Source organism: Cynocephalus volans, chromosome 13 (genome assembly GCF_027409185.1).
Source record: "Cynocephalus volans isolate mCynVol1 chromosome 13, mCynVol1.pri, whole genome shotgun sequence".
NCBI classification, from domain to species: domain Eukaryota; kingdom Metazoa; phylum Chordata; class Mammalia; order Dermoptera; family Cynocephalidae; genus Cynocephalus; species Cynocephalus volans.
In genome coordinates, this window is record NC_084472.1 from 52,048,214 (window position 1) to 52,075,306 (window position 27,093).

Here is a 27,093-nt window from a genome sequence, read left to right on the forward strand (position 1 = left end):
CACTGAACCAGTGAATGATCTATGACATAGTTTTTAAATTGTGTTTATTGTATCTTGAGATTTCCTATAAAGGGAGCCATACAATCTGTGGTCTTTGATGACTGGCTTCTTTCACTAGCATAATGTTTACAAGGCTCATCCATGTTGTAGCATGCATCAGTGCTTCTTTTCTTTTTACAGCTGAATAACATTCCATTCTGTGGTTATGCCACGTGCTGTTTATCTGTTTATCTTCTGATGGACATTTGGGTCGTTTCCATCTTTTGGCTGTTGTGGATAGAGCTGCTACGAATATTCGTGTACAAGTATTTGTTTGAATACCTCTTTTATTTCTTTGAGTAGATATCTAAGAGTCTATTGCTAAGTCATATGGTAATTCCATGTTTAACTTATTAAGGAACCACCAAGCTGTTTTCCATAGCAGCTGCAGCACTTGACATTCCCACCAGCAATGTGCAAGGGTTCTGTTTTCTCTGCATCCTCACCAATACTTGTTTTTCCATTTTCTCTCTCTCTCTCTCTCTCTCTCTCTCTCTCTCTCTCTCTCTCTCTCTTTTTTCCCTAAGTATAGTCATCCTAGTGGGTATGAAGTGGTAGGAATTCCTGAACTGTCCATGGTGCCTCCCTTAAAGGAAGGAAGTGTTACTTACCTCTTTGATTTTCTCAATGAATGGCATTTCATTCTTGTCATTGTTAACCTTTTAAAAAACTAGAGTTCTCTGTCCTTTTCTTCAAGTTTGCCTTTCTCATACCTCACACTTCCCTTAGTTTACAGCATGCTTTGGGACCGTAGTCTTTCTGTTGACTACTCTGTGCTTAGGAAATAGAGACCAGAGAAACAACTAAATGCTAGAACAGGATGCTGTGGCTTTGTCTATAGATTGAGTATTCCCAGCCCAAAGTCCCAAGATTGATGGGTAGGAGAAAGGTATTCAGCCTCGGCAACTGCCCTCCCGCATTACGTCCTATGATACCACTGTGCTTCCAAACTTCGCCTCTGTGTCTCCCTAGCTATATGCCCTTTAGCAAATTACTTTACCTCTCTTCATTTACAAGTTGTGGTTAATTAAAGTACCTGTCTCATTAGGCTGATGTTAAATGAGTTTATATTTGTGAAGTGCTTAGAAGAGTACTTAGCACATATTGATAGATTAAATGGATGTCACCTGTGTGGTGGTGATAAGGGAGGTGATGCCATGGTTATGGTCCTAGTGTTCAACAGATCAAGAGCTGCCTGTTTCTAGAATGAGCACTTTGTCTTAGTGGTAACCAGGATAGCTTCTGGATACAGAAGGCCTGAAGGTTCTTGATTAACTTTATGGATTAGGAGGGAATGGGAGCCCATGAGTTTGCGCCTAGTATGAGGCAGCTGGCCTTTGTGCAAAGCCCCTGAACGTATTTTGGACATTTTGCCCTCCTCCCCTTTGCCGCAGCTGCCATGTACACCCTCCTAGGAGTCAACAGTGCTGGCTGCTGTTACCACAGCTCTCCTGGTTTATCTGGAGAAAGCTTTAACATTTTTTCATTGTCCAAGATTTTGCTTTGGCCCAATTTTGTAGCTAATTTTCAAATCTCATCTAAATTTCAACAGTATGCACTCTATTTTGTTGCCTGGGAGTAAAGTAATAGGTTTTTATTTCAGTTTTAGAATTTAATTTTTTGTTTTAAAATAAATTTACATTAAGCTTATATCAGCAAGCATAAAGATGCACTTCTGTTTTATCTACGTGTAGTATGTCCACAGACACAAATACTATAGTTTTCAGTAGGTAATTTAAATCTTGCTATTATATCCTTTTCTGTCATGAAGATTAGTATGACTTTCTATACACAGTTCTGAATAAATGAATGTATCAGTGTGTAGCCTTGAGGAGTCCAATGTAATTTTGATCATGATAAATTGCATAATAAGCAAGAAAATGTTTGCTTATTAATCTATAACAAGATTTAGATTGAAAATGGCCTGTTGCATCCATGACACACTTGATATAAGCTGTAGCGGTCTTGGTATAGGTATAGGTGGATGGAGCAGCGATGTGTGCAGGGGGTGAAGTGTGCATCTCACCCTCATGCTGCCCTGCTGGGCTGCCCCTCTTTGTGGCTCATTTACTGTGTACACAGTCACCATGCACAGCTGCCTTCCTTCTGTCTGTGATGTTAAGCCTGCCTTATGAAAAAAAGCTTTTATGTTAGCCTTGTGCTTTTAAAATTTCAGTTCACGTTTACTGGAAAACAACACAGACAGTGTTTCTTTCTTTATTCCCATTCTTATGAGTTTATGAGGATAGAGGTATTGGGGAGGGGGTGCAAGCTCAGGCCTGCTGCCTAGTTCTGGAGAAAACATTTCATAGCAGAGTTCTTTCTGCCTCTCTCCCATGTAGTGACATCCCCTGTTGGAGCTGACTCCTAAGAGGTCTCCTAAAAAGCTATATATGCCTCAAGATTAATTGGGTATTTTTCCAGAATTGGTTACACCTTTATTTTAGAAAAATGACTTATAATTTTCCATCTTTGAAATCAAAATATCAACACTTGTTTTTCTAATGGTTTCAGATAGTCTGCCAAATTTTAAACTATGTTAATTAGGCAAATGTCTACTGAGGAACTAATATGTGAAAGGAGAACATTAGGTATTATCTGTAGTTATGAAGTTGAATCAAATAAAGATGCTATCTCTGAGGCATTTGCAGTCTTAAAGGAAAAATATGATCTGCCCAAAGATAATGAAAGACACAAACTGAGAGGGAGGGTAAAAGGTATGGACAGTCAGGGCATGGTGAGGTGAATGATAGCTGGGTAAGCAGAAGGTATGCAAGGAAAATTTTCATCTGAATCTTTCATTTGCACGATTGTGATGGGAAGAGGGATAGGACAGGAACTTGAAAAAAAACGAGGTAAGAAAGGCATGTCCAAAAGATGTTGAGTAGTACCTTAAAACTTGTGTGTGGAAATAAATGCTGCTTTTAGCTAAATGTGTGTATTATTTCCCTTGCAGAACGTAAACTGGGATTTTCCCATCTAAAACTCTAACATAATTTCCTTTCCCGTTACCTCTGGGGAATAGAATTAAGGTCAAAAGAAGGATTGGTTTTACCTTTTCCTCTATAATGATTACTACAGTGAGTTTTTTCTTTGCTTTTAGCTCCTACATACCCCTCTGCAGGGGTTCAGAGGCTGGCTATTAAGTAAAAATAAGGTTTAGAGAGATTTAACAACTTGTCTGAGATTACACTATTACTCTAAGAACTAAGACTATCATTCAGGTCTCCCAGCTCCCATTTTGCAGCTTTCATACCATCTGGTTATGTCACCCTTTGTATGGTAAGTGATCCACAGGTAACATCTTGCGTGAGGAATTTTTTTTTTTTTGGACCGGTAAGGGGATTGCAACCCTCGGCTCAGTATTGTCCACACCATGCTCAGCCAGCGAGTGCACCGGCCATCCCTATATAGGATCCGAACCCACGGCCTCGGCACTAACAGCACCGCACTCACCCGAGTGAGCCACGGGGTCGGCCCACGTGAGGAATTTTTTAAATGAATGACTATGGGCTGCTCATTCATGATGAACTGTTTCATAGATAATTGAGGCAGCACTTCATCGAAATCATAGGTTGAGCCATCCCCAGCTAATTGTGAGAAAAATAAAAACAATAGTATTATCTCTTTTACAAATACGTAATTGTGTTAGATCAGCGTGGTTAATTACATATTGATAAAATGTTATAAAAAGTAGAAAATCCTACTTTATAAAAGCAGAAAAATTCTTGTGCTCTTTAAAGGCTAGACTTAACATCTCTCTTTGTTGTGTCTGTGATTTAGATTCCATTTGGCTAGTTCATGTTGCAGGGCCTTTACCCTGAAATAGAACAGTGGAGTAGTGCTGACCCAGCTGCTGAAGGGAGCCAATTGCTCTTCATGTACTGCCCAGATAGAGGACATTAGTGAATTACAGAAAGCCTGTTGCTTTTCTGGGGTAGTCACAGTTTACCAAACATTGAGAAACATATATAGTTGCTGAAAACCACAAATTCTTTGATAACATGCAGAAAATCACCATATGTTAGAAAGATTCTTTTTGAACTATACAGACTTGGAGAAAAAGACTTCACATTTTAACTAAAATCACAACCATATTTCTTAAATTTGGTGGGTAGGGAATGGAGAAAGGAACATGTTATATAAACATTAAAAATGCTATAGAATTCTGTAGTTAAACTACCTTTCCTATTCCTGTGAAAATTATTTTTAATAGAAAATTTATAATCTGAAGAAACCTATGAGTAAATCAAGTTAGCATAGTTTTTATTCACTGTAAATGTATATAACATAGGAAATAGGTCTAAAAGATATGCATTTGGAGGAGGAATTGCCACCTTTGATTTTAAGAAATTAATGCCACCCAAGAGTTATGAAATTAAGGTCCAACATGACAGAGGAATTGAAGATTCTTTATTACAGTCATGACAAATATTAACACACTGTTTTGCCAGGAAGGAGTAAGATGGAAATCCCAAATGCTATATAATTAGATATGCATTTTCAAAATAATTTTAGTTGTCTTTGTTTTTCGTGGAGACTGTTTTCAATACCCTGTTACTGTTGACCAAAATTTGCAGGCTATTCTATGAAAATTTAAGGGTTTTTTCCCCTTAATATTCCCTTATAGTTTCGCTTAATTTGACAGATGGTGAAGTCTGACAATTTTAGATGGTGACATTTAACTGAAGTGTTCTTACATGTAACTTTTAAAATGCTTTTATTGCAATGGAATAAGCCTTAGAACAGGATTAATGAGCAGTCATGTAAAGTGTGAACTTAGCCTGAGTGGACTATTTTTCTATTCATATTTTTTATTTATAATATCTGTGGTATTTCATATCGGATGTATATACTGATATGCTGAGTAAAATAGAGTGTCATGTCCTATTTTTTTTTTGGAATAAAGATGGAAATCAAAGACTCATCCTATAAGCCTGTATAACAAACGATCTGCATAGAAGGGATCAGTTGAAAAGAGCAAATTCTGTGTTTACGTACACATTCCAGAATAAGGCAGACATCCTTTTCATTCAGGTAGAATCCTGCATTGAAATATATCACACACACAATGCACTCTTGACTTTAAAGATAACTACATGTAGACTTCATCTGTCGAAACTACCGGATCAATTATTTTGACTTTATTGCCTGGTCAATTCAGTCCAATAACTGGAACAAGTGATTTTTTTTTTCTTGTACTAAATTTGCTAGCTAACTCTATTTAGTGCATTAGCTATAGAGCTCTCACTATGTCCAAAGACTGTACTAGGCTCTTTGGGAGGATACACAGGATTAGAAGCCATGTTCCAAATCCACACAGAGTTTACAATACAAAACTAACTCATAAGGCCTGGTAAAATGTGATTCATTACTGAGGACCCAGAATAAATGGGTTTTGTTGCTGGTTTTTGTTTCAATAGAAAGTAATTAAGTGCTGTAGCAATTGCAGAATACCATGTGGGGAAGACAAAAATTCAACAAAGGGGAGTGAAGAGAGTATGCCAATGTGGAATAGGGTGAAGGAGAAGCATTAGAAAAATACTGGCACAAAAAAAAGGAACAAAATTTTAGGGATGTACGCCAAAATTAGCCTGGCCTCAGGAGCATTGTTGAAAAGGCTGAGTTGAAAATTAGTGGAACTAGATTATGGTGGACCTAGAATCTTAAGCCAAGGAGTTGGGGATTTTTCTTAGAAATGGTAGGGAATGACCAGCAGTTTTTAAGCAGGATAACCATGAAATAAAGTTGGTGCTCTTGGAAAATTACTTCTGCTGTTGGTGTATTGAGTAGACTAGAGGAGAGAGAAACAAGGCTTCTCTTCTGCTGTTCCTTGGCAACCTTTCTGGTCTCACAGCCACAACCCTCCCACTTTTGTGCTGTGAATGCCTTCCGGGTCACTGTAGAGCCCTGACCTCAGAGCAATAGATCTATCCACATTCTGCAGTCCTGCACTCAAACTGCCAGACACTGATGAAGGGAATCACTCAAATGCACACATCGATGCCTCTACAAATTGTTGGGTTTTCCAGCTTCCACAGAATTCAGTGGTCAGTACGTTTGCATGTCTTTGGTTTGCTCCCTTCCCTGTTACCCTACAGCTTCTCTTCCAGCCCCCACTACCCAGCAGCGAACTTTATCATTTTTCTCATTATAAGAAGTTTGCTGATTCTCCCAAGTTTACAAGGTTATTTGCTGAGATGGGAAGGGTGGTGTGTGGCTGGGTCTTTAACTTGGATCCAGTGACCTGCTGTTAGTGGATATTATTTTCATTTCAACTTGCTTCTATTTGTAAGAGGCATCTTTGGTCAGAAGAAATATCTATTTATTATACGTATAAAAATGCTGGGCTAGATGTTTTTGCATCTGTTACCTCATTTAATCTTATCAATGAATGCTGTGAAGTACAATATACCCATTTTGCAGATATTGTGCTTATTCAGTCTAGGGTAGCCACAGGGTACAGCACAAGGGTAAGAGGAAATTATCCACTTGTCAACATGGCATGAGCTTGAAAGTCTGTCAGCTGACCACCCACCTTTGTGTGCACACACCCCCCTTCATATTCATTCTCATTGTCCATGTGTGTGTGTCTGTCCCTCTGTCTGTCTCTCTCTCTCTCAACTTCCCACTCAACATTTCTTCTCCGTGCAAAGAACAGAGAAGGAGTGGAATCATGGACTTAGAGGTGGGCAGTAAGTTTGCTAGGATCATGTCTATGTGAGTAGAACTCTGGTTTCCAACTGCAAAGTGTTCCATAAGCACACAGCTGGGGATGGACTGGACCTCTATGGACTCCAAGAGGACACTATAACTTGTCCTGCAGAAGCCAGACCCTGCCTCTTAGCACCTAAGGAGCAATATATCCATGGGTATGGTCGACAGGCACCCAGAGCCGTGAAGTACTACAAGAGTAATACCTTCCCCATCACTACATAAGGGTACTTCCAAAAGTTCATAGAAAGAGTCATTTTTCAATTCTATTTTTCCACTTTTTGAAGTACTGTAATATTTCTCTTGATACAATGTATCCCTTTTGGCAGGTGTGTCAGTAATGTACATATTTATGTTTCTAGTATGACCCTCAGCAGTTCACAAGCTCAGTTCAGCAGTGGATCACCTATTTCACACCTGTAAAGTTGGTCATTTTTGTCCCCACACATAAAATTTCTTATTGAGCTGAGTTTGATCTTTCCAAGGATTTTGTGCATCTCAGTTCTGTTATTTAATATGGTTACTCTCTCTTACAACTTTATATCCACACCTTTTGAAAACTGTGCATCCCATATCTTCTTTCAAACCACCATTCATGTTAAATAAAGCAGCCGAAGTCCAAGTATTACAACAGATCACCAGAAATTTCTCTCAGGGATGTGATCTAGCCATTCATCCAAAGCTGCTGAGTTTAATTATGTTACCTATCCTATTCAGTAATCCAGTTAGCCACAATAGTGTCATGTCCCTCCCTGGTTTATTTTCTCCAAAGGTCAGCTATCCTGAAAAACATTACACTACTACCTTGGCTTCTCACTTACCTTCTCTGGACATGCTTTCTCCTTAGTAAAATGCCCACCTCATAGGGATGCTCTGGAGCAGATACATGAAATAGCCCAGCAAATCCTACTTTGTAGACTTGGGTTCTAGGTCCAGTTTTTTTTTCTTATATATGGTGCCTTCCAGATGTGGGATGGGCTGCCTAGGAGACAGACATTCCTTTTCCCTGGCTGATTGATTGTCAGGGAGGTTGCCTGGGGAATCTCCACCTCCAACATTCTGTGATTTTATTCATCTTATGAAATTTGTTTCAGGTTTCTTCAGAATTATTCACTTAACATACCATTTCGGTTTCTTGCAGCCTTTCAGTGTCATCATCCTCTATTCATCCACATTGATGGAAGAAAGAAAACATCACAGAGTACCTAAAAAGTTTAATTAGATTTTGAATTTTTTAAAAATTGACTTAAAATATGAGTGTATAATCTAAATTTCATAATTTTGCAATCCAGCCCCAGCACTGCTCACATAGTAAACATTTATTTTGCTGAATTTGTAATAGTGAATTTTAATCCAGAAAAGAAACTGGCTAACTGCTCATCTTGCTTTTCTGCTGAACACCTTTTTCCAGCCCCTTCTGGGACCAAGGGCATCAGGTTCTTTCATGGGGGGTGACGCACTCACCAGTGCATTCCATTTGTTTATTGTTCGGTATGTGTGTTTGTTATCTCAGCTCATGTCTTTCTTTTTAGTGGTAAATGTCAAAGAAAGAAAGACTCTTCATATTCCTCTCTTCTGAGTTCCCACTTTGTATCTACCTTCAATATGGAAAAAAGAAGAGAGACAGTTATATTATCAGGCAACAGTCACAAAGAAATTATAAACAGGATTTTCTTTAATCAATTTTCTCCTTTAACAATGATGAGAATGCCTATGTAATATATCTTATTTTCAATTAAAAGTTAAAATCAATTATAGATACCTGTAAACTTTTTGAGAATTCTTAGTAAACATAATCCAGTTTACACATGAAGCACATAGACTTATTTAATTGAAGTAGGATAAATCTTAATGCATCTTCATATGCATACTTAGATATAAAAATTATTTAACTAGAAAAACTATGATTGGATTCCCATACTGGGTAACAAAATACTCCTGATATTTTGGATCACATGCCACATTTTAGTTAAGTCTGAATACTTTTCACTGTGGTTTATGTATAATAAAGTAAGCCTAGAAACAAGAATATTTATCATTTTTGTGTTTTAGAGGTAGAAAATGAATATACTGTCACTCTTCTGTCAGAACCCTTATATTCTCACAGTTTGGAAATATTTATTTCATTGTGTACATAGTCTTATGAATAGCCTTGACAATATCATGTTGTCTCTTCTTTATATAAAGAGAATTAGTATCAGTTAATATAATTTTTGCATCAACAATAAATAACTGTTGGCACCTCATGCTGATTAGTAGATTGGTTCCAAAAGTACTAAGTGTGGGGTAAACTAACAGTGCTGACGAGATTTCAAACTAAAAATAATGTACAAACTGAAAATAATTTTGTCATTCTCAGTTCTTTTGATAATTTTATAGACAGAAATGAATTTTGCTTCCTTTCAGATATACAGCCTTAAATACAATCTTTTAACATGGACTTATAAACAAATTTGTTACCTTTAACTGTTTTCAAGGGAAAAATTTGCAAATCCCCAGCATGATATTCATTCTTGCCTTATTCTGAGGTTTGCGATATGTATTCAGTACCAGTTCTTGATAATTTGTTAACAAGGCGTTTTTAACACTTTGGACAGATGCACATACTGTTTTCAATCTTCACGGTTAATTATTCGATTTTGTATTTGATGCCAGAACACCCTGACTCCTAATCACGGCTCATTGTTGCAAGTCCATTATATTCTAACTGTTTGAGTGCTCCCATTGACCTTGAACTGACATTATAAGCTGTGTCTAATCTTTTCAGTCTATATTTCTAATGCTTCTTTTCTTTTTTCCTTTTTTTCTGATCCCTGTTTAGCATCACAATGGGGCTGCCTTTGAGCCCGGCAGCTGACTCTGCCCGCTCTGCGAGGCATGCCCTCTCTCTCATTGCCACTGCCAGACCACCCGCCTTCATCACCACTATAGCCAAAGAGGTGAGCAGAACTTCTCAGTGTGCTTCATCTTCTCATTTAGAGGAATTATTTGATACTGTAAGCTGAGGATCCGTAGCCACAAATAATCATTTCAGTTTGTTCTCGAACAATGAAAGTTAATAATTTAGTACCAAAATGAATACGTATGTGTCTGTGTGCATACACTCTGAATTCCACAGAGGTGAATTTATCACTTGTGCTTTTGTATTCATTTCTCTTCTCAAGGTTAATTCACTTGTAAATATTTGACAGTAATTTTCAATCTGAAATACAGCAAGCTTATGCAAATTAAAATATATTAAAGGTATTCATATTTTTCAAGTGTAAGTACCTACTTGTAATCAAAACTAAACTTCTTATTTAGAATTGGCTCTTCAACTGTAAACAAAAAATGTAAGTCATAAACTTGCTAATTGTTTTTCCTATTACATGTCACAGATAAAGACTTGAATGCCAATTGATTCCCACACTCTTAGTGTTCTAACTAATTGCCCACATCTAACTGAAAAGCTAGTAAAGAACAATGAGCCAATTATAGGATCTTTCCTATAGGTCTTAGTAGTGGGAGAAAAAGGAAAGGATGATAAACTCCTAAATTTTTTTAAAGGTTTCTTCCATTTCAGCATGAATAATGTGCAGACTCTGTGTCTGTAGGGTATGGGCTCTGTCTGAGTTGTTTTTCCTGCAGCTATGATGAATTTTTAAAATACTAAATAAATACCTCTGAGCCTACTCTGATAACCTGAAATCTATTGGACCAACATCTGCCCCAGAGCCATCCTTAATAGGCATGCTGTAAATATTTGTGACATGAAGGTAGATAGAATGGAGGAAGGAAGATTCAACTAGCAGTTTCTATGGGCTATGTGAGTCAGTGGGACTTTGAATTCATTTCTAAAATAAATTTATAGACTAAGGTTTTATGTTTTTCTAATAGTGTATAGTGTTACTGTAAGGTTTCGTTATATTTATTTATTTATTTTTTTTTTTTTTTTTTTTTTTAAATTTTATTTTGTCGATATACATTGTAGCTGATTAATGCTCCCCATCACCAAAACCTCCCTCCCTTCTCCCTCCCCCCTCCCCCCCAACAATGTCCTTTCTGTTTGCTTGTTGTATCAACTTCAAATAATTGTTGTTGTTATATCTTCTTCCCCCCCCCCCCCGGTTTGTGTGTGTGTGTGTGTATGTGTGTGTGTGTGAATTTATATATTAATTTTTAGCTCCCTCCAATAAGTGAGAACATGTGGTGTTTCTCTTTCTGTGCCTGACTTGTTTCACTTAATATAATTCTCTCAAGGTCCATCCATGTTGTTGCAAATGGCAGTATTTCATTCGTTTTTATAGCTGAGTAGTATTCCATTGTGTAGATGTACCACATTTTCCGTATCCACTCATCTGATGATGGGCATTTGGGCTGGTTCCAACTCTTGGCTATTGTAAAGAGTGCTGCGATGAACATTGGGGAACAGGTATACCTTCGACTTGATGATTTCCATTCCTCTGGGTATATTCCCAGCAGTGGGATGGCTGGGTCGTATGGTAGATCTATTTGCAATTGTTTAAGGAACCTCCATACCATTTTCCATAGAGGCTGCACCATTTTGCAGTCCCACCAACAATGTATGAGAGTTCCTTTTTCTCCGCAGCCTCGCCAGCATTTATCGTTCATAGTCTTTTGGATTTTAGCCATCCTAACTGGGGTTAGATGGTATCTCAATGTGGTTTTTATTTGCATTTCCCGGATGCTGAGTGATGTTGAGCATCTTTTCATATGTCTGTTGGCCATTTGGATATCTTCCTTAGAGAAATGCCTACTTAGCTCTTTTGCCCATTTTTTAATTGGGTTGCTTGTTTTCTTCTTGTAAAGTTGTTTGAGTTCCTTATATATTCTGGATATTAATCCTTTGTCAGATGTATATTTTGCAAATATTTTCTCCCACTCTGTTGGTTGTCTTTTAACTCTTTTAATTGTTTCTTTTGCTGTGCAGAAGCTTTTTAGTTTGATATAATCCCATTTGTTTATTTTTCCTTTGGTTGCCCGTGCTTTTGGGGTCGTATTCATGAAGTCTGTGCCCAGTCCTATTTCCTGAAGTGTTTCCCCTATGTTTTCTTTAAGAAGTTTTATTGTCTCAGGGTGTATATTTAAATCCTTAATCCATTTTGAGTTGATTTTAGTATACGGTGAGAGGTATGGATCTAGTTTCATTCTCCTGCATATCGATATCCAGTTTTCCCAGCACCACTTGCTGAAGAGGCAGTCCCTTCCCCAGTGAATAGGCTTGGTGCCTTTGTCAAAGATCAGATGGCAGTAAGTGTGTGGGTTGATTTCTGGATTCTCTATTCTATTCCATTGGTCAGTGTGTCTGTTTTTATGCCAGTACCATACTGTTTTGGTTATTATAGCTTTGTAGTATAGCTTAAAGTCAGGTAGTGTTATGCCTCCAGCTTTATTTTTTTTGCTGAGCATTGCTTTGGCTATTCGTGGTCTTTTATTGTTCCATATAAATGTCTGAATAGTTTTTTCCATTTCTGAGAAAAATGTCTTTGGAATTTTGATGGGGATTGCATTGAATTTGTATATCACTTTGGGTAGTATGGACATTTTCACTATGTTGATTCTTCCAATCCAAGAGCATGGAATATCTTTCCATCTTCTTGTATCCTCTCTAATTTCTCTCAGCAGTGGTTTGTAGTTCTCATTATAGAGATTTTTCACCTCCTTGGTTAACTCAATTCCTAAGTATTTTATTTTTTTGGTGGCTATTGTAAATGGGCAGGCTTTCTTGATTTCTCCTTCTGCATGTTCACTATTGGAGAAAATAAATGCTACTGATTTTTGTGTGTTGATTTTGTATCCTGCTACTGTGCTGAAATCATTTATCAATTCCAACAGTTTTTTTGTAGAGGTTTTAGGCTGTTCGATATATAGGATCATGTCATCTGCAAACAGGGACAGTTTGACTTCATCTTTTCCAATCTGGATGCCCTTTATTTCCTTCTCTTCTCTGATTGCTCTGGCTAGTACTTCCAACACTATGTTGAATAGGAGTGGTGAGAGTGGGCATCCTTGTCTAGTGCCTGTTCTTAAAGGAAAAGCTTTCAGCTTTTCCCCATTCAGGATGATATTGGCAGTGGGTTTGGCATATATGGCTTTAATTATGTTGAGATACTTTCCCTCTATACCTAACTTATAGAGGGTCTTTGTCATGAATGAGTGCTGAACTTTATCAAATGCTTTTTCAGCGTCTATAGAGATGATCATATGGTCCTTGTGTTTGAGTTTATTAATATGGTGTATCACATTTATTGATTTGCGTATGTTGAACCAACCTTGCATCCCTGGGATGAATCCCACTTGATCGTGATGAATAATTTTTCGTATGTGTTGCTGTATTCTGATTGCTAGTATTTTAGTGAGGATTTTTGCATCTATATTCATCAAGGATATCGGCCTGTAGTTTTCTTTTTTGGTTATATCTTTACCTGGTTTTGGTATCAGGATGATGTTTGCTTCATAGAATGAGTTTGGGAGATTTGCGTCCGTTTCAATCTTTTGGAATAGTTTGTAAAGAATCGGTGTCAATTCCTCTTTGAATGTTTGGTAAAATTCTGCTGTGAATCCATCTGGTCCTGGGCTTTTCTTTGTTGGGAGCCTTCTGATAACAGCTTCAATCTCCTTTATTGTTATTGGTCTGTTCAAATTTTCTACGTCTTCACGGTTCAGTTTTGGGAGCTTGTGTGTGTCCAGAAATTTATCCATTTCCTCCAGATTTTCAAATTTGTTGGCGTATAGTTGTTTATAGTAGTCTCGAATGATTCCTTGTATTTCAGATGAATCAGTTGTAATATCGCCTTTTTCATTTCTAATTTTTGTTATTTGAGTCTTCTCTCTTCTTTTTTTTGTTAGCCAAGCTAATGGTTTGTCAATTTTATTTATCTTTTCAAAAAACCAACTTTTTGATTCGTTGATCTTTTGAATTGTTTTTTGGTTTTCAATTTCATTCAGTTCTGCTCTGATCTTAATGATTTCTTTCCGTCTGCTAACTTTAGGATTGGATTGTTCTTGTTTTTCTAGTTCTTTAAGGTGAAGTGTTAGGTTGTTCACTTGCCATCTTTCCATTCTTCTGAAGTGAGCATTTAATGCAATAAATTTTCCCCTCAATACTGCTTTTGCAGTATCCCACAGGTTTTGGTATGATGTATCATTGTTTTCATTAGTTTCAATAAACTTTTTGATTTCCTGCTTGATTTCTTCTTGGACCCATATGTCATTAAGTAGAATGCTGTTTAATTTCCATGTGTTTGTATAATTTCCAGAGTTTTGTTTGTTATTAATTTCTAGTTTTAATCCATTGTGGTCTGAGAAGATACATGGGATAATTCCAATTTTTTTGAATTTATTGAGACTTGATTTGTGACCTAATATGTGATCTATCCTGGAGAATGATCCATGTGCTGATGAGAAGAATGAATATTCTGAGGTTGTTGGGTGGAATGTTCTGTAGATATCTGCCAATTCCAATTGGTCTAGAGTCTTGTTTAGATCTTGTGTTTCTCTACTGATTCTTTGCCTAGATGATCTGTCTAATATTGACAGTGGAGTGTTCAGGTCCCCTGCTATTATGGTATTAGTGTCTATTTCCTTCTTTAGGTCTAATAGCAAGGAACAAAAGACACCTAAGACAACCAAACAACCAATAAAATGCTAGGAATAAATCAACACCTTTCAATAACAACTCTTAATGTTAAAGGCTTAAATTCCCCAATTAAAAGACACAGACTGGCTGACTGGATCAAAAAGCAGGACCCAACTATATGCTGCCTACAAGAGACCCACCTCACCCATAAAGATTCACACAGACTAAGAGTGAAAGGATGGAAAAAGATTTACCATGCAAACAGAAAAGAAAAACGAGCTGGAGTGGCTATTCTTATATCTGACAAAATAGACTTTAAACTAAAAACCATAAAAAGAGACAATGAGGGACACTACTTAATGATAAAAGGACTGATCCATCAAGAAGACATAACAATCATAAATATGTACGCACCCAATGTTGGAGCAGCCAGATTTATAAAGGTTTCGTTATATTTAAAATGTACATATGTATATATTTGTTTATATATTTTATGGGTATTATATATTTATATATAATTATATATAATGTCTATGTATGTGTGTATGTGTAAATGAACAGTTTTATTATCCTTGAAAATTTTTTACCAGTTTTTCCCATCAGTGGAATATTCACAGTAGTAATATTGAATATATTGAATAAGCCTTCCATTAGTCTGATGGGTCCTTATATTAATTGTGTTTTTGAACTTAATTTGTGCCATTTACATGTGAGTATTTTTAAATGAACCGTTAGAATACCTGTGCTTTGGATACATTCTACTCCAGCTTTTGGTTGGAAGGGTAATTTTAAAATATTTTAATGTCATGTTTACATTTATTACCTTTTAAAAACAAATTTTCCACTTCACTTTTTACTCTTAGAGTATTAGAGTAAAATACTAAAGTATTTCTCACTTTATAATAGAGAGTAATTTCTCTATTATTATTGCTGTCTCCTACTGCATTCCTGTGCCCATTCCTAGCCACTTCTTCATGGCTATTCCAGGGCTACTCCACGTCCTGTTAATGTTCTTTCTTCTCTGAACTATAAAGCTTATAGTTTGTATGGGAAAAATCACACTGAATTTATATTATTAACTTTGCTCATCCTTTTTAAAGGCGTGTTCACTTGGATTTCCCAGCTTGATTATCAAGCACTTAGAATAGTGTCTGGGATACAGTACATGCTAAATAAATATCCTTTACCATTATTACTTGAGAGCAAGGATCATATGGGCATCTCCTAAGTACTGTTCACCTCATTACCAAATATACCAAATTCACAAATGTAATCTTCAATCTGTTTCTTTTTAAAAGCGTCATGGTAATATTACATTAAGATCTCATATGATAGCCAGGAATTTACAGGATCTTATTAAACAATTCTTATTGAGTTTTTATTATATAAATTTTTTTGAAATCAAAAGTATTTCCTGACCCACCCCAAGAGGTTTTTGTTGATTCCCTTTTTTTTCCTATTATATTAGTAAGTGAGAAGTAAGCCAGTGGCTACAAATGTAAAACTGTATCTAGTGTCAATCATAGTTACAGCATGGAAATACTTTTACAGGTACACAGACATACAGCTCTTGCAGCAAATACACAATCGCAGCAGAATATGCACACTACAACTCTTGCACGAGCTAAAGGAGAAATTCTGAGAGTCATTGAAATTCTTATTGAAAAGATGCCTACAGATGTTGTGGATCTTCTTGTGGAGGTAAGAATATCCTGTTTTATATGATATATATCAATACCCTAAATTAAATATTATAGTGCAGTAATATAAATTAGCATCTTTCCTCCATCATTTCTGAAAGAGAGGATGAGTGAGTGTGTGTGTGTGTGTGTGTGTGTGTGTGTGTGAGAGAGAGAGAGAGAGAGAGAGAGAGAGAAGAGAGAGGAGAGAAAAAGAGAGAAAGAGAGAGAAGAGAGAAAGAAAGAAAGAGAAAGAAAGAAAGAAAGCTCAAATAAATTAACTTTTGTGCCATTTCGGGAGGCCTTATTTAAATTTCCTCAAAAATCAAAACGATTGCTATGCCCATTCACCATTCACGTGGTCTGTATTAGAGTAGTTTTTAAAGGTTATGTTCTCCTTGATGTCTTTTATTATACACAAAATAAAATGTATAATGTGCTTGAATAAAAGCTACCTATACTGTACATGTATATGAATTGACTTTAAAGTAAACAAGTCTGTTTTCTTTATTTTACTGTACTGTCCTTTAAATTTTTTGCACAGAAAAAACAGAGCCTGTAATATACATGTTTAAAATTGCTTTTGTTTTGTTTTAAAGTAAATAGTAAAATGAGACTATCGAGAATTTTCCTGGGCAAATGAGGCCTAAGTTAATCATTTAAATTTTGAAAAATTAAGTATTTGAAATTAATTTTAGATCTGTGTTGTTTTTGTCTAAGGTTATGGACATCATCATGTACTGCCTTGAAGGATCTTTAGTTAAAAAGAAAGGTCTTCAGGAGTGTTTCCCAGCCATCTGCAGGTAAAGAAGCCTTTAATACATGCAAAATAAATAATTTTCTGTAACATATTTTTTAAAAATGTTCATGGTGTAGTTAATTAGTAGTCTTATTCAGTTAGAAATTCAATCATTAATTAATTAGTATCTGCTTACTTTCTAAAACTGTTTAGGTAGCTTATAGTCAAAAACACAAATATAGTAGAACCAGCTATTTGAAATTGGGTCATGAAGACATTTTACTCAAAACTTAAAAAATGAGTAAGAGAATCTATTGAATATGTCTATATTCTTATATACATTACTCAAATTATTAGTTACATTACAAAATGGAGTTAGGAAGCTTCCGACTTAGGGAAGACGATGTACTTTACAGACAACAGAAATACTTAGGCCACATTTTCACTGGTAAATTTTATTTTTAATATAAAGGCCAGTATTTGCATTATGTCCTACTAAGTACAGGTGTTCTCCCTATAAAAAAACAAGAAGCCAAGAAAATTAAAACTTTTAAAACAATGTTAAATATAACTCTCAGAATTATATATGTCTTATATAGCATACAATTGTTATGAAATGAAGGTTTTTTTTGTATCAGAATGTAGTAACAAGTTTATTTTTCTTTTAAAGTAGTTTTAAGTTTGGTTCTGAAAATGTTTATAGCTTGAAGCATATTTTGTTAAAAAAATGTTTTACCTCCACGTAGTCAGTAGAAATAGTATTTGTATCTGTTGAAGATAATTGTTTTTGTAGAAAACAGAACTAGTCACTCATAGTTATATAACATTTTTTAAAAAACAAGTTCAATATCCTTATTTTTGCTCATGTTATAAATGCATTGTATTTTAAACTGTAAGAGTCCTGAGAGAATCTTTCTGTCTTCTGTATTTTCTGGTATTTCAGCAAGTGTTTGTTGAATTGATTATACCCTATGAACCTTCTCATATCTTTTTATGTATTTATATGTTATATATAGTCTCTTCATTTTGCACTTTCTGAGTTATGCCACCCAGAGGTTAAAACATGAACACAGATTTTTAAAAAAATTACGCTGTAGCGTACACGTGTACAGATGCATATTTTCTTATGATATAGATTAGACACAATGATTTTTTAACATTGTACCAAATTAATTCTGGCTTAAGTTCTTCTTGTTAAAAATTGTATATATTAAATCTTTTGTGCAATAAATTGATTTTAAGAATACATATAGCTATTATTTTCCCAGCTGATTGTTCTCTAACAAAATGCATATGTTAAAATGTACATTTGTCTGCCACTTAGTGGAGGTGATGAGGAAGCAGTTTTATCAGGGCTTGTCTTACTGACTGTTCACAGAGTGTTCCTATAGCACCAGCCACGGCTATGTAAATAAGTTTCCAGGAATTGGTGTGAGTAAATTGCTCAATGTTTAAGTGGCCTGTTTCTTCCCTTGGCTGGAAGCCCACCTCCTCCTTCAGCAGCATCCTCAGTAGCACCACAATCTGCTGCATATCCTTTTTCATTTGCTGTTGTACGATCACTGAAGAGAAAGGATTCTGCTTGAATGCTAAGGAGGCATGTGCCCTAACTGAATACTCAGAATAATTTTTTTCTGATTTGGCAGAAAGCACTTGTATTTTGTTGATTAATTTAATAACTTTTATTGAACACCTCCTGTATATTAAGTACTAGGTAGGCCCTCGAGAAACAGTGATGAATAAGATAATATCATCAAGGAGCATAGGGTCTGATGGGCAGGTGATTATACAGACAAATGATTCCGGGTTCTGTGTTAGATGCTGGAGGAGAGTTACATACCAGGGACCAAGGTGGGAAATAAAAGGAGTGCTTAACTCAGGGTATGGGAGTCTGAGAGAGTTTCACAGAGGAGAAGGCAGACTAATAATAATATCTGTGAAAAATGCTTTAATCAAATTTGCTGCCAAATAGAGGGATTTGTCCTTTGAGGGAGTTGGGGTGATGGTGGTGGTAGGAGTGGTGGTAGGTTCAGGGAAAGCTTCAGAGAAGAGTAGATGGGGTGGCATTTGCAGAATAACTAGGCACGTGACATCTTGAATTGGAGAGGGAACCAGTCCAGCAAATGTTTGGAGGCACAAAAGTATACAGTGAGTTTGGTAAATGCTGTGTAGGAAGGTGGCTAGAATGTAGGTTGGAAGTCTAGTGTAGTGCCAGAGTATGGAGCTTTGAATTTCATATGGATGAATTTGACCATTATTTGATAGGCAATGGGAAGTCAGGGAAGTTTTAAGCAAAAATGTGTAATTCTCTTCCCAGAATAACAAGACATCATCTTATGAAACATCAGATTTATAACAGTTATGAAATTATGTTAGATGTTGTTAGGGGTGTGTAGGTATAAGCTACACAGGCCCATTTATTTGAGTCAGGCCATAAACATAGAAGGATGATTAACAATATAAGCTTGTAGCTTACACTAAATGTTAGTTGGAACAGACAATAAATTATGGAGGACTTCAGAGAACACTGAGCTCGGATGGGACTTCAAAAGTTTTACAGGTTGATGCCACTCTACATATTGGTTGACTTTTACTAGGTTAATAAATGAACAACAAAGATAACATATCAACGTAAGTTAAAGTTATTTTATTGAAAATCTGCCATACCTATGTCATTGTATTTTAATTTGCATTAAAAGATAATGCAAATCTTTTTACAAACTTTTTGAAGACCTCTTGTGTATTTCAAAGTATTTAAGAGGTATAGAAAGTACAGGATGGTACTATTATCACTTTCATATCTATAAAACATTATTAAATAATTTTTAGTCAGTATTTTAAATGTGATTTTCACATCTATGACTATTAAAACAATTAAGAGTTAACATAGTACCTTTTTTTCAATTTTATTTTATTTTCATATTTTTTGTGGATATGGTGTTGTTTTAATACATGCATGTACTGCACAATGACTCACTTAAACAGCATAGTTTTGTATCCATAATTAGTATCTTGAAGTCACTAAATATTTAAAAATAGAATGTATTCTGACTTGGGTATACATAAAATTAACTCTTTTCTGTGGTCCCAAGATGAAAGAGCATCCTAGAATGCTATGTAATCCTGAGCTTGGTTTACTTGGTTTTACTGTATTTTGTGGGGGGTTTTTTTTTGTTTTTTTTTTTTTACCTTGACCAGTAGGCTTGTGATTTCAAGCTTGGGCTTAGGTTTTCAGTTTTAAGTTCAGAATTTTAAAACTTTAATGTGGTAACTTCTGTAATATTTTCCTGATTTGGGCAGTTATATCTCATTGCATAATAAAATAGAATTTCCATTTTATTGTTATTGTGGAAGTCTTTGGTTTATTAATGATTATGTAATGACTTAATATATAATTTAATGAGAGGTGCATTTATTCACCAATTTGTATTGTTGACTGAATTTCTTTGTTCTCTGTATTCAAAATATGTTAAAAGTTTAAGCTACAAATTGTAAATGGATTGAGAGAAAGAAGGATTGATACGAAAAGTTTGGTTTTTAAAATTTTGTTCATATAGTAGCTTTTCTATCAATCGTTAAAACTTCTTATAATACAAATTTCAGAAAGTTTATGTAAAAATTGAATTAAAAGATAATACAAGTTTTTCTGTGAACTTTTGAAGAACACCCGCATCTGCATATCTTCTCTTTGAAAATAGAAATGGGTTAGAATACGTGCCAGTAAAATTTGATACTTTCTCTATCACTGACCAAGCCTCATTTGCTGATATTAAAACATAAGATTATAGCAATGCATAATGAATAAAATAATATCATCATCTTTTTTGTTTACATTTTATACTTTGCAGATTACTGTATGTTTTCAAACCCATTAATTCTGAAATTCTTTTAAGAAATGCATTACATAAATTTAATTTTTCTGGAGAATTAGATTGTGATGTTTATTAGTCAAGTGATTAATAAAATTGTAGCTCCAAGATAAAGCACAAACCTTTTTATTCATAGTCCATTGCTTTTGTTATCCAATTTTTAACCTGTGTGTATGTATCTATCCATCTGTTTGTACATGCATATATACACACCTATGACACCCACTTACCTTGTTTCATAAGAGATTTTAAGCATCTCTGAAAGTTAATATAATATGTAAAATAGTAAATAAATTGAATCAAAATGAAACTAAGAATAGGAAAGAAAGATAAGACCAAGGTGAGGTTAGACGTTCTATGCATTTGCTAGAGGTAAGCTATAAATTTGTCTGTAAACTTATTAGGATCCAGTGTGCAAAGAGGAGCAGACCTGAGTCACACTGTTTATGTGGTATAAATAGAACAGTTGCTCAATAGAAACATAACTGTAGAACTGAGGTCTGCTTGAAATTGCTGGTTCTCATGTAGAAGACATAAATTATGTGTGTGGTTTATAAGCCAGGTACTTTTAGAGATTCTGGGACTCTCAAGAACATTCTAGGAGAGAGCTCACTCAACTAAGTATTAAACAAAGTCCACTCAGTGCCTATTAATAGTTGAGAGAACTGAGGACACAGATAGGAAGGTGAAATTTCCCTGTTAGGCACTGTGGGGAATGATGATCTCAAAATATTGTTCTGGACTACCTTCCTGAGAATTACCTGATTTCTAGGCTCTACCCGAAAGCCACTACATTGGACTGTCATGAAGCCTGTGAAGCTGCATTTAACAGCCTCCTCTGGTGACTCTTATGTACACTAAAGTTTGAAAACAAGTACTTTAGTAATCTAAAATTAAGAAAAACAAAACCTGAGTCATTGTTCTTTGTGGCCATGTTCTGTTATGTAATACCTTGGATCTTTAAATGCTTATTCATTTGTATATTAAATAAACGTGGAATTTCTAAGCAAACACCTGAAGACATTCCTTCAGCCCATGCATTCTAGTGATGCATCATTTGTTTTTAAAGACTTGCCCTTAGTACTGCAGAATGCCTGCTGGAGATTTTAGCATCAAACTGTTAATTAATCAGCTTTTATCTAAACCCCAGTTGAGAAACACAGAACACTTAGAAACTAGCTTTAGAAACATGTGGTCCATTTATTTCTCTAAATATTTTAGTTTATATTTCTAGATTAAATTAATCCATAGGAGAGCTTCGTGTTTGGACCAGGTTGTCTGGTCTCCTACAGAGTTACCTTCCCCACGTTCCTCCTCACCATTGTGCCCACAGTTTGCATTAAGGAACCTTCCAAGAGAATTTACTGTAGGGCTGTCGTGTTGATGTCATTTGGTACATTGTTAATGTCCATTTTATGAAGACTCAATCATGACATTTCTTTTAAATCTGTTTGACAGGCATTTTTGTGTGTGTGTCCTAAGGAAGCTAGAATGTGTTTTTGTTTTTGTTTTGTGGTGTTTTTCCATATAACCACTGTTGATTTTAAAATTCTGCTTCAGCCATTAAAACCAAATTCCCTTTTTAACTTTAGTAAATTATGGCTTATGACTTCCATAGTCCTTAACTCATCATCGTACTCCTGGTCCTACTTCCTTTTCTATCTTTTTACTATGTTATATTCTATGGGCTTCCCTAAGTCCTTTGTGTGGTATGTATGTATATATATGTATGTATATGTATATATGTATATGAAATATACACATAATTTTAATTTTATTTCAAAAGCCATGAAAGCAAAAATAATCACTGGATGCATAATATCAGCTGTAGTTGTATTTTAGAAATAAGAAAAGACTTCTTTATATTAAGTGAAATACCCTAGATCTTCCTGGAGTAGTTTATGTTGCTGTAGATTTTCTATATCTAGTAAAAGATATAAAAATCACATAACATTAACTATATATATTTCCTAATAATTCATATTTCAGTTCCAGGGACATTATTAATTATATAGTGGCATCTGACAATAGTAAAAGAAAATTACTTAGATTTCAGTGCTCTTAAGATAGCACACACATCCTTCAAAATACAGTTATACAAGATAGCTACGGTGTCAAACTTTTTATCACTATAACAAATAAGACCATGTTATTACATAGGAATTAAACTGCATCTTTTTAGAACAAGACATATTAGCAACAAGACTGTTACAATACTGAATTAGTTTTATGTTTATGAATAAGCAGAGTAAGAAGTACAATAAGGTGACATTTAGTAAATGAATTCCCATAGTTTCTCTCCTATCTCATTGGTCTTTGCTTTGCCTTTATCAGTCTCCTAGGTAATCTTCAAAAAGGCAGCCTCTAGCACTCTGGATAATTATTGTCAGAGGCAGGACAGAGTGTTCTGAGTAACTTACATTTAATTGCCTGGTATATAAATAATACAGCATCCTCAGTTAAAACTACCCTAGACACCGAGAAAGTAGAAGTAACTCCTTTCGAAGCTTGGGAGGATAAACATCACTGAAGTTTCCTCAGAATTCACTGGTAAAATGTGGTCACAAGTTACTGTGTTACTGAATTGGAATCCCATTGTGAAGTCCCTCACACAGCAAACCAATCAGCACCAACTGTGTCGTGCTTGACTCAATTTGATTATTATTCCTCTTTTGGTCACCGTATCAACACTGACTTACTTTTTACAACTCTATTTGATGAAGTAGAATAAGATGTGAAAATGTAGAGCTGTACTTTCAATGTACCCTGCACAAATGTTACCAAACTAGGGGAAAAGCACAGTAGAACACACATATGTGATACACACATGTCCCAAAAGGAATCTTGTTCATTTTGCCCAAGTATTCCTTACTAATACCAGAGTAGAGAGATTTAAGCTCTTATAAGCTATTATCAAAGCTCAATTAGAAGTGAAGACAAAGTACTTCTGCAAATATAATTACAATGTAGTTTTTAAGTTTAAGGCTGTAATGTACAACAAATAAAAGATTAGGGATTTTTTTAACATGAAGTTATAAATTGATGGGAAAATATGATTACATTTGGAGATTTAAAAGATTTTAGGATTTTTTTTCATAGCAAAAATTAGATATGCCTCTAGATGTGATTTTTGGTCACTCACAACTGCACAATCACACACATTATAAGTAGCCCAAGGAAAGGGGCCTTTGCCTTCATTTCTTTTATAGTGTGCCCTGTAGCAACTAGTAGAGGGCTGCACTTGGCCAAAGTTCCCAGATAGGTCCTTATTTTGTGCATTTGTATTGTTTTAAGTTAAGGCAATTTTTGTGATGTATAACTAACAGTAACTTAATTTTTATGCTTTTTAAAGAATTGTCAAGTAAATAAATTCACAGATTCAAAAGAAATCCTTTGTTGGGCTCTGTCCCAATTTTTAGTTTAGAAAATATGAACACTCAATATAGGCACTCAATAGCTGTGGTTGAATAATGATACCAGCCATGCCGCTTCATGTGTTTAGTCCTTAATTTCGTCATAATAAATGGCACCAGTTCTTTCACTTAAGCGGTGACCTTGCTGCATTATATTTATAGAATTACACTTCATAAAATTTTGAATTTGAGAAGGACCTTCTGTTACGAATTACCTACTCCCGTCCTTCCTTTTACGAAAGGGCAAACTAAAGACCTTTTTTCCTACTGACAATCAGACCAAAATGAAGCCCAGCTTGCTGAACAGACCTCAGACCTGCTGTGTGTTCTGCAGGGTGGGGTGTGCACACTGCACAGACATGCACCCGTCAGGGGGACACATGGAGTTGTGCCATCTCATCAGAGGATGAGATGCTGTCAGCGGGTTCCAGGCTAAGGCTGTTTCCTCTATATCTTCATACCATCCTCTCTCACCTCCTCTTGCACCTTGCCCTTTAGAGAACCCTTCTCTCACTTTTATCCTCTACCTCTCCTTCTCTATGGCATCTCTTTCTCAGCCCAGAAACATGTTTATTATCTGTCATTTAAAAGCCCCTTTTTCCCCCTCTGCATTCACTATAGTCTCTCATCCCCTCTTCTCCAAGAAAAGGAGTCTGCACTCTGTCCATTTTGTCACCTCTCCTGCCCTCTTGATCTACTGAAGTGTGATTTTTGCCCCTACTATTTTTACGAATATCTCTGTCTCTCTGTCTCTCTCTCTCAGTTTTTTGATTGCCAAATGCTTTTCAGTCCTTAAGGTAGTGGTTTTCAAGCTTTTTGGTCTCAGGACCTCATCAGAATTGAAGACCTGAAAGAGTTTTTGTTTATGAAGTTATATCTATAGATTTTTAGTGCATTAGAAATTAAAAGTTAGCAATTTAAAAAATATTTATTGATTTATTTAAAATAATAAACATTTTTATGTTAGCAATTTAAAAAATATTTGTTGATTTATTTAAAATAATAAACATTTTTATGTTGATATAAAAATATTTTTGTGAAAAGTATTTACTTTCCAAAACCAAAAATAGATACTGAGAAAAGTAGGATTGTTTTACATTTTTGTAGATTTCTTCAATATCTTGCTTAATAGAAGACAAGTGGAATTTGATATCTGTTGTAGTGTGTTATTTTGGTTGAAGTATATGGTGAAAATCTGAAAATCTGGCCTCACAAAAATATGTAGTTAAAAGAGGGATGAATGTCTTATAGTCTTTTCAGATAATTTTACATCTTCTTTGATACTACAGCAAAACTCGACGTGTGGTTGTTTTTTAAAGACTAGTTGCAATGTGGAATCTGCAGTCATATGAAGTTTTCTACTGTTATATTGAATCCATTGCTGTATCTTGCACTATGAATGGATCTTTCACCCACCTGTAATTTTGTAACGTTATGCATTGGCCTTTTAAAATATTGGTTCACTGAATTATGTAGGTTCTCCATAAATTGTCACATTGCAATCCACAACATAGAAACATGACATTAGCTAGTATCACTGCTGCTCTCATCAAAAAAGTCAGTGAGGTTAGGAAGCCAGATACAGTTTTCCAAAATTCTAATTTTTACTTGAAAGCTTGAATTTCATTATCGACAAAAAATTCTATCAAATGTTTTCCTGAATAGGTGCAATGTCTCCCAAATGCCCAAGTCCAAATAACCATAGTTTGTCTCTCAGTTATGCATTCAAGCAGAAATGTTGTTCCATGAAAAAGCAGCTAGTTCACCTTGCATCTCAGTCTCCCAAGCATTTTTCCGCAGGAAAGCCGTGATATTTCAGTATGCAGAAGCAGTGCTTTACGTGTACTTCTCATTTTGTTACACTGAATATTAAAGCAATGGGTACTCAAGGGTCAAAATTTAATAGAATTAATAGTTTTACTGTTTCATCAAGGACATTCTTAAGTGAAACTGACTTGTTTTGTTGTTTTGTTCACTGCCAGTTCATGGCAGTGAAGAATATAATGACTACTAGTACATGTTAGTGCCACTGCCTTGATTTGGGTTAAGGTGCCAGCAGCTTTACCCATCCTTGCTTTTGCATCATCAATACAAAGTTAACACAATGAAAAGGTCAAATAACATTTCAGTATTTTATAAAGATAGTTTTGATCTCATGGACTTCTCATAGGAACATAAGGCCCCAAGGAGTTGTAGATCACACTTTGAGAACCACTGGTTTAGTGAAATCCTTTGTTACATCAAAATATAAAACTTGTTTCTTCTTTCTAAAAACTCTTTTACTTTCTGTGTCCCCCATATCTCCAAATCATACCTTTCCTAGGATCCAGCACATGGGGAGAAGATAGGCTAGACTTCAGAAAGACCAGGGATTAGGTTTTCTGTGGCTCAATACAAATCCTGAAATTTATCCTACTTATTTTGACCCTTAACTTTTCTAGTGATTCCTGACTTTCCTCAAATTCCAATGCTGGTCCCAAAAGGGGACCTCTTCAAAGAACCACATTTGATGATAAACAAAACACTATGATACATAATACCTGGTGGCAAATCTGCCTATCATTTAGGGCTCACGTTATATATGGTATCCTATTAAATTTGTCAGACCTGTATTCTTCAAATCTCATTCCCAAATTCACTATGCTCAGAGCACAGTAGTCTTTTTTCTGTTCCTTGAACAGGGCCATGCTTCTTTCTTCCTCAGGACTTTTGTTCTTGCTATTCCCTATGCCTAGAACACTCCTCCTCCAGATGTCGACATAGCTTGCTTGGTCTCATCATTCAGATTAACCTCTCCTGACCTCCCTATCTAGAGGAGCCTCACCGTCACTATTACATTATCCTTTTATCTTTAAAGAATTTATATGATCTGAGTTCTTCTTTTTTATGCTTTTGTTTACTTGTTAGGCCCTTACAAACAGGGACCTTTTCTGATTAATTTCCCATTATGTTCCCAGCAACCTTAACTGTTGAATGAATGAATGTAAAGACTCTCTGCCTACAGTGAGAATTCAAAAGGTCTGCTCCTGGAACAAAGGGCCAGGGCAGATACTCCCATGCC

At 35.5% G+C, this 27,093-nt stretch overlaps 1 protein-coding gene across 3 annotated transcripts in view; it reads left to right on the top strand.

Annotated features, from left to right (window-relative positions):
* The window catches only part of WDR7 (WD repeat domain 7), a 362,337-nt gene that overhangs the window by 255,482 nt on the left and 79,762 nt on the right, over window positions 1–27,093 (top strand). For all 3 annotated transcript variants that reach the window (XM_063077001.1, XM_063077002.1, XM_063077003.1), the window contains exons 23-25: window positions 9,575–9,692; window positions 15,884–16,033; window positions 16,732–16,814. In XM_063077001.1, the coding sequence (XP_062933071.1) occupies window positions 9,575–9,692; window positions 15,884–16,033; window positions 16,732–16,814 (351 nt within the window). The remainder of the gene's footprint in view (window positions 1–9,574; window positions 9,693–15,883; window positions 16,034–16,731; window positions 16,815–27,093) is intronic.